Raw genomic sequence first — 8,901 nt, forward strand, 5'->3', positions numbered from 1 at the left:
GTATTATATAGGTTGATCCAAAAGTTGATTACTTCTGGTTGGTTATTTTTCTTGTAGGACTTTTTTTTCTTGGATCTGATAAATTACAAAGATATGGATTTGTGAATGAAACCTATGTGTTGCATTTGTGGGTGTTTGAAATTGTGTTTTTGTTTCATGCATATCACACTATTAATGAAACTACAACAAAATTACACGCTATTTCTGAAACTGAACCAAAATATTCTACATTATTTCTGAAACTACAACAAAATAAACAACATTCTTCTATTTTCATGCCTTCTCTTCCTTCTATCATTTTCTTTTTCTCCTCTTCTCAGTCTACCATAGCAGATGGAAATTTTGATAAGTTTTGATAAAATTTGAAGTATCTTAAAACCTACAGCAGCAACTTGAGTTACATGATAAGTCTAAAAGAATTTGGTTGCTTTGTCAAATTTACAAACTTAACTTTTTTCCCAGAAAACTAACCAAGATTCCATGCTTCAAATTCCATATATCGAAAAAAAAACCAGCAACATGATAATCCTTGTATGCAACCTCTTGATTGTTGGGCATGAAAAACAAAATTGCTCTAAATCTGTGTAATAATTTTCAATAAAAGAAAACAAATTGGTGACAAGTTTAGGCAGATTCATGGAAAAGAAGAGAGGATTGGAGAAGAAAACTAAAAAAAAGAGAGAAATAGAGGGTGTAAAAATCAAGGTAGACATTAATGTTTTGTCATGGAAAAAGCAAATGGAATTTAATTTTCAATCACAGTTGGATTTGAATAAGATAACGGGTTTGGTTGGATTCCGTAAGGGGCAAGTTTGGAAAAAAATATTTACTGTTGATATGGGCTTTTAATGCAGTCCATGAGTTGTTATGTTTGTATAGCTTAATACATGAATAATTGTGTCCTTATGATTAAATTTTAAGTCCTTATGATTAAATAATAGTTTATGATGATTTTTGGTTAAATTAAAGTTAGCTCAATCCATTTTTATTAAAGCTTTTAAATTTTAGAGATCATTGTTAAAGTTTACTCTTACACAAACTTAGAACTTCATTGACAGGCGGCGGGAGAGAGAGAGAGAGAGAGAGAGTAATTAATTAAACACATCTTATCAAGAATTTCGGCACATCGATCATGCCACAGAGACCCAACATCGTGGCTCGTCAAAGAAGCCAATGCACCCACAAACACAGGTGCATTTTAGGGCCCCGCTCTGGACGCGTGTCGTTTTCAGACTCTGCAACCCACTTGGCCCCTGCCCTTTTATTCTGGTACTCATAATTATTCCTCTTCAGTTTGTGTTTCAGTCGCTGGGGCTTTGCTCTGATAATTGGCAACTTTGCTCAGAAAAATATGAAGGTAATTAGTACGTACTAGTTGCAGAACCATGCACATTATTATATCATGTTTTAACTTCATGCAGAATTTATTAATTATAACCAATATAGTTCATTGTGCATATCACCAATATTGGTCTTCTTTCTTTCTCTGTATGTAGATCTTCAACTGGGTTCATAAGCGGCTTCATCACAAAGGTTTTATTTCTTAACTTTTCTCTTTATATATGGAATTGAATTTCTTACTTTAATTTGATTTTTTTTATGTTATATGTATTATCAATTAAGTTGATATATTATCGTACCTATTTATTTATTTTATTAACAAAGTGTTTTTTATCATTTTTCTATGAATTTATTTTATGTGCCAACTGAAGAATAATTTGCTTTCCTCAGATGGATTTTCTGCAAGTGTGAAAAAGACTGAACTGGAAATGGAAACCAATGACAAGGGCACACAAGCATTTCTCAAGCAAGTCGGACTTGTTGATGTTGACGGGCTTGACGGCTGGAGGGAGGGCATTTTAACGATAGGTACCTTGGGTTTCAATCCTCTAAAATCCTTCAACCAGAACGAATATTTTGTTTTGGAGAGCGAAGAGGATGATCAGGAAAACAATGGATTTTCACACAGTGATAATGACGACGACAATGATGAACATTATGATGATAATTTTGGAGATGAAGAACTCAATCCTTTAATGTTTAAAACATTTGGACACAGTTTTGAGGACGTTGGGTCAAACTCTGATGCCATTGAGAAACCAGCTGATGATGATCATGCGATCTTGACCGTTGGTGGTGTTCCTCTTACACCATTTGAAGGGTCCCACTATGAAATCAGTATTGCGTCACCTGATCTGTACTGTTCCGAGATCACCGATGAAGATCAAAGGAAGAAGAGAGGTCAAAGAATAACCCTAGCTGACCTATTCCAGGCTGATCATGTTCATGATGTTGGTCAACTGAATCTTGACTCCTGCAAAGTCCAGCCAGAAATGCAGAAAAAGGTGAATGTGGGAACAAAGAGTGGCCTAGCATTTGCCAAGAAGCTCATTCCTCGCGTCAAAGAGGATTCAAGTCCAATAAAAAATCTGCAACGAGTGAGTCATTTCTTTTGATTATTTATGATTTGGTTCATATGTTTCCCTTTTTCTTTTTTTTTATACAAGTGATATTTTACACTGAATTTATCTCAAGAGGGGGACTGAACTTGGGTGGGTCATTTGTTTCCTATCTTGTGAAATTGTGAAGCACATTTTTTGTCCTAGATACACATAAAGGGTACTCACTATAGTAACTACTTTTTAACTGTTAATAATGGTCTTACTTTTCCCAGTTCAATGATCTAATAAACAATTTGTAATTCCGGAACCCCCCAAAACGTAACTAATTAATTGTTTGTAATGCCAAAGCTGATGAGGAGGATGTTGAAGAGGAAGATCCATCCAGCTGAGCTTGATGTCAATGTTCACAAATCAGATGGCCTGAAGCAGCCCCGTGCAGTAGAACTCATCACCAATGTTGAAAGTGATGCCTCTGACTCAGTTTCTTTGCTTCCAATTCAAGGTATATATATATATATGCATACTCTCTTCAATTCAAAGACAAAAAAAAAGTTTCCACATATTTTTGTTCACTAAATTACATGTTGAAAATTACAATAATCCAAAGTCGATAATATAAAAAAGGCCTAATTATCTTTTCAGTATCATAATAGTTATAATGTCATAATACTAAGTAGTAAAGGTTATTTTTATTTTGGTCAAAGCAACTATCATTAAAAATAAAACACACTAGTACAAAGTGAGGCAAATCCAAAGATAATTCACAACATTAAAGTAAAAGTGCAGCCCATAAGTAAAATAAAGAAACAAGTCCAAAAAGTGAGCCCATAATAGTGCCTAAGCCGAAAAGTTAGATATGAGAATGAGAACTAGCCTCCTTCACCAAAATAGCCGCACCACCATCGCCAAGCCACCACCAAGAAGAAGAACCAACGAACCGAAAGGATGAATGGAAATGGGGGTGGGGAAGCCACTCATGCTAAAAGCGTTCCCATAACCCTACCAAATATTGAGAATTGAACTTTGGCAGCCACCGACACTAAAGGCACACCCCAAACTAAAGTCTATGGAGGAATAACTCGAGGAGTCGAATAGCCGAACCAATTGGGCAGTAGCTCGCGGCTAGGAACAACAATTTGGAAAGAAAAAGACATAAAACTTTAATAAGCGACAAGATTTATCAACAATTGAGACAGAACTCAAGAAAATTGAGGCAAAATTCAAGGAAAATGAGACAAACTCAAACAAAACTACCAAAGACTAGAGAAAAAGGAAAGGAAGAAAATGAGGATTAGGGAAGAAGGAAAAGTGATTAGGGAAGAAAAAGATGGGGTTGACACCGACCCCAACAAAAAAGAAGGACCCGCGGCTAAGGTAAGATTGGGGTTCTTTGGGACAGAGGGAGCGGCGCTAGGGGGATAGCTCTTGAAAGTGGCCACTTGACATCTGTTTTATATTCCAGCACTAATTGCTAATACTAAAGGGTATCTATAAGGAGCTAATTTGTCAAATCTTCATCCAATCATTGTGAAATCATCTAATCCGTCAGCATGATCATGCATGTAAAATATGGTTTCAGAGTGTTAATTTTAGGGTAGTGCTATCCACACACCCATTTTTACTTCTCACACGTCCTTTTTAATTTTTGGCTATTGGATCGAGTGAATTGAAAAAGCTTAAAGGTCAAAATTAACAAGTATGTGTTAGAGGTAAAAACGAATGTTTTAAATATGACTTTCCTTAACTTTATGGCCCCGAAAGGACCTTCATCTTCTAGCACTACATATTACATATCTTTTGATGTCATAGCAAATATTTTCGTTTGCAGCAAGTATAACGGTTGGATGTGTACTGAACAATTCAAAAGAATTTAACTAGTGGATCTAAATTACTTAAATATGTAGTCATATACTGATTTTACTGAAGTAATATTAGAAAAATACAAAAATAAAATTGTATAAATAGTCATCAAATTAGAATCTGTATATAAGAAGAATTTTTTTTTTTACGGAGTCAAGTATTTTGTCATTCTAAAACTCCATGGTCGCATCATGAAGTCATTTCAAATTAGTTGTTAGACAAACTATAACAGATCTAAACTATTGATTAAGTCGAATATAATTTGAATAGTGCAATTTTGATTTACGATCCGATAATATAAGTATATGTCTCATAACGTAAATCTAACAAGAGAACATTATTTACACATCACTTTTTATTATTATCGACTATTGGTGATCCGTTGTAGTTTAATCAAGTCGAAATCATGTCTTGTACGTTTCAAACATGCGAATCTGAACACCACCTTACAAGTTTGCTCAACTTTTTGCAGGTGCTACTGCTTGTGTCCATTGAAATATGGCTTGAAACTTAATTTATTTCCTGGAAATTACTGTACTTTGGTTATTGCTGATCACTATATGAAGGACAATGTTAATTGTTTAGCTTTTTGCGTATGTGTAACTGTTGAACTATGCTATTCCTGTTTAAATTTGTAATTTTTCTTATTTGTTTTGGCTTTAGTATGATGCGAGTTATATTTTTGGGGCATCGCTTATAGGCTATGATTTGTGTGTCGGCATTTTGATGCATTTTCTATTAAATTAGCAAAATGATCCAACAGTAGTACGCTCAACAAAGAATATGATACTCTGGCACGGTTTCTAGACAAGGTTTGGCATCTTTGGCTTAAATTGCTTCAAAAACACTTATTTTTGCCACTGTTCTAAAAACTCCCTAACGGTGTTAGACGGCTTGCCATCGTCCTAATTAATCCTTAGGCATTTGAAAATTAAGAAAGGGCGACATACATAGGCACCCGTCTAGGTTGCATCTCTCACTTAAATAGAAAATATTTAATTTTCATTTTGCATTTTATATTTTTAAATAAATTATAAGAGACTTGTTGAATACCTAGATTAATACACATTATATGCTTGTCTCCCATGTTTTCATTATGTTCTAATACTTTATAATCTATACGTCATTAATTCTATTTTGCAAATTATGTATTCCAATGCAATTATGTACTTTTTGAAGTATAAATAGGGACCTAGTTATATGTTATTTAATAAATTCACTTAAATCCGCCTAAGCCTCACCTAAGAGCTAAGCCTTGGCTTGCCGACTAAGTACACTACTACAAATTTTTACATACATGACGCATTTTATTGGTCATGTTAAACGTTTAATTACGCAAGGGTTTAGCATCATCTTTGTGTTAAACGTTTAATTACGCAAGGGTTTAGCATCATCTTTGTGGGTGTCATTATATATATTTTTTATGACGTTGAAAGAATGTCATGTATTACTTTTGAGGACGCCTAACAAGCGTCATTGAATTAAGAACTTGTGTCATCTTTTACCATTTAAGACACAGAATAAGTGTCATAAACATAGGAATAAGCGTCATGATATACTAATCATGACATACGCATAGTGTCATGTATAGCTTTTAGAGACACCTAACAAGCGTCATTGAATTAAAAAAAGCGTGTCATATATTTCAATTTGAGATGCAGAATATGTGTCATAAATATAGGAATGAGCGTCATGGTATAGTAAGCATGACATCTGTATAGCATCATGTACCATAGCACTGCAGCGTCATTGAATATTACCAACGAAACACAAAGCGTGTCATAAACGATTCAATACATGTCCTAAAATATGTATGATGACATATATAAGAAGACTTACATAATTCATAAATTTGTAAGATATTTACCTCAAATTAAATAGTATTGCTTCATAAATTTGTAATTCATCCACTACCAAAGTATTACAAATGACAATATAATGTGTAGAGTTTCCTACTAAAATAAAACTATAAGTTCACTTAATTTAAAATTTCACAAACTAGCTAATCTAGTGTTTCATTTATTGGGATGAAGTCATCAACATACTCAGCCCAATCTATTCTTAACGCATCAATTTCCTGTTGAGTGTATGTAGCTTTTTCTTTGAATTGCAACAAATCACAACCAAAGAGAACATGTCACGACAAAAACTAATTTCAATCATTTAACTAATAAGGAGGTGGTCAATTAGCATCAACTAGCCCAAAAAGAACAAGGGCTCTTTACTTGTATTTTTCGCTAATGTGTATTTTTTTCCACTTGGTATAGAGCTAATAAAACGTCAAGTGGTCCAGCAAAAGATTTAAACTTTAAGGGCCTCATCTTGATGGTAAATAACGCCAAGCTCAAACACAACATGGCTTAACAAAATCAACTTTGAACCTACTTATTTATCACATTCAAACGTAAACTAAAGATAGACTAGCATTACAATTTTATTGAAGACAAAAAATAAATCAAGAATTAGAATCTAAATCTAGACGAGGAAAACAAAAACAAACCCATTGATGACTTGAATCAACTCAATGCACGAATACCCATGATGGTTTTGATGAGCTAAAATCCAATTGGGCATCTTTTGGAAGATTCAAAAGTTCCAATTTCTATTGTAATTAACTTTAATTAAACACCACAAATCACGCTAACAATAATCCATCTCATCATCAATAGTGTGAACATTCAAGTAATTTAGTTCAGTTATGCCGATTTCCTTCATGGGTTGCCAATAATTTGAGTAAAAACCATCGTTAGCTGTAAATTAATTTGCCTGAACTATAAATTACCTACAAAGAACTAATACTAATAAGATAGTAGCGAATACACCCGCTTAAGTGCTCTTTGTAATAGTAGTACTAACCTTGGTAATAATTGAGCAGTTCGGATCAGCAATGATTTCCTTCATGTATTTCATCACATAATATCCACATTCTACAGTTCCTCCTTGCAAAGGGCACTGCATATACAAATAAAAAAGAATAAAATGTAAGTTAGTCATATTAATTTAAAGTCAAAACACAATGTTCCTTACCTTTACTACTTTCCAATTGATATTTTTTCGACCCTTTATTCCCTTTTGAGCTTTAAACATTTTCAGTGCTCTGCACATAGAGGATAAGAACACATGAATATATACAAATCTTGAAATGCATGAAATAAAGACAAACGTATATCCAAATACTTACAATTAAACAATGTCTTTCATTCCAGGATCTATCTGTATCCAATTAAGCGAGTCCATATAATACACTAATTCCTCATAAGGGTCAATAATAGCTAACAACCAATGAAACCTACAAAACATAAATAATTGCATTCTTTGTTACACAATGGTCAACTACTGATCTGCTAGGAACAAAAAAATTCAAAACACATAGTACTAATAACCATTTGTTATACGGAGCAAAAATTAATTGTCTTTTTTTGCAGTTCTATAATCTAAGAGCCAGTGCATTTGATCTTTGTTCCTTTCTGCCAGCCTTTTGAGGATTCTGCCAGGATCTACATATCCAAACAATCCATCAAGATTGTTCTTCTTCAAAGTTGACCAAAGTTGCCTACAAAAAATGTGGCAATTAGTATCTTATCAATACCCAATGTGGATTGCATGCAATAGACTGTATTGTATATAAATTTAAGATTATGTCAAACCTAATGTAAATTGAAATGCAAACAGTCGATATTTCAGCCATAGAACAAAATTGAATGAACCTTAAACGGATAGGCTCATGCCAATATTTGGTTGAGGAAGAAAGAAAAATAAAGAAATAAGGCAATTGGCCATTCTCCAAAATCATAAAACCAACCTTCATTCAATTCAATTCCAATGTTCATTTCAAAAAACAAACACTCCCTAAGTGACAATTGTCAATACTCGAAAAAAAAAAGAACGACATGAATTCAACTCCCATTTCCACAAACATTATCATCATACTTCATCTCAGCCTAATAATCTTTAAAAAATTAAGCCTTACCAATAAGTAACAGCTAAACAAGATAAATAAAAAAGTATGGAGAAAATATAAAGTCCTAATGTAATTTAAAAATATGCATTCAACATAGCATTCAATAACATATGAAATAGAGTAGATATTCCTTTGAGTGATATACTATGTATTTTCAACCCAAATGCCTTTGTAGTCATCCCGCATGTAGATATCATCAAACTCCTCAGTTAGTACATCAAATGACTCAACGGGTGGCAATTTAGTAGTAAGACATTCATGTTCAATTATAGTATCTCCTAGCTCATCATCATGTAGCCAATCATACTGAGGCCCTGGCAATACAACCGACCACCTTGAATCCTCTGGATCTGCAATGTAAAATATCTGCTTCACTTGAGTAGCTAAAACAAAACTATTTGACTTATGTCCAATTTTGTTGAGGTCAATTAATTTGATCCCAAACTCTTCTAATCTGATGCCACTTTTATTTTCAACCCAATCACACTTAAATACTACACGCGTGAATGCGTTATAATTAAGTTCCTATATCTCTTGAATCACCCCATAAAAAGTCATATATGCGATAATAGGATTCTTATCCTTAGCGCTTGAAATTTGCATCGTATTGGCCACTAAGCTTACTCCACTGTTTTGAGTGACTTGTGAATCATCATGAGACTTGGTGTGAAAATTACA

The 8,901-nt window shown here is 33.6% G+C and overlaps 1 protein-coding gene and 1 pseudogene across 1 annotated transcript; one reads left to right on the forward strand and one right to left on the reverse strand.

Annotated features, from left to right (window-relative positions):
- Positions 1 to 1,259: 1,259 nt before the first annotated feature.
- LOC126627880 (protein TILLER ANGLE CONTROL 1-like) lies at positions 1,260 to 4,909 on the forward strand. Its single transcript, XM_050297453.1, has 5 exons — positions 1,260 to 1,357; positions 1,497 to 1,533; positions 1,732 to 2,438; positions 2,751 to 2,904; positions 4,735 to 4,909. The coding sequence occupies exons 1-5, from the start codon at positions 1,352 to 1,354 to the stop codon at positions 4,755 to 4,757; spliced, it is 927 nt and encodes a 308-aa protein (XP_050153410.1). The 5' UTR covers positions 1,260 to 1,351; the 3' UTR covers positions 4,758 to 4,909.
- Positions 4,910 to 6,237: 1,328 nt separating this feature from the next.
- On the reverse strand, positions 6,238 to 7,574 carry LOC126627998 (uncharacterized; annotated as a pseudogene).
- Positions 7,575 to 8,901: the final 1,327 nt, after the last annotated feature.

Source organism: Malus sylvestris, chromosome 7 (assembly GCF_916048215.2).
Source record: "Malus sylvestris chromosome 7, drMalSylv7.2, whole genome shotgun sequence".
NCBI lineage: Eukaryota > Viridiplantae > Streptophyta > Magnoliopsida > Rosales > Rosaceae > Malus > Malus sylvestris.

What these genes read in the sequence shown, in the direction of transcription:
- LOC126627880 (XM_050297453.1), top strand. An exon ending in CAATAAAAAATCTGCAACGA is followed by an intron (nt 2,439 to 2,750) that starts GTGAGTCATTTC and finishes GTAATGCCAAAG; the next exon opens with CTGATGAGGAGGATGTTGAA. An exon ending in TTCTTTGCTTCCAATTCAAG is followed by an intron (nt 2,905 to 4,734) that starts GTATATATATAT and finishes AACTTTTTGCAG; the next exon opens with GTGCTACTGCTTGTGTCCAT.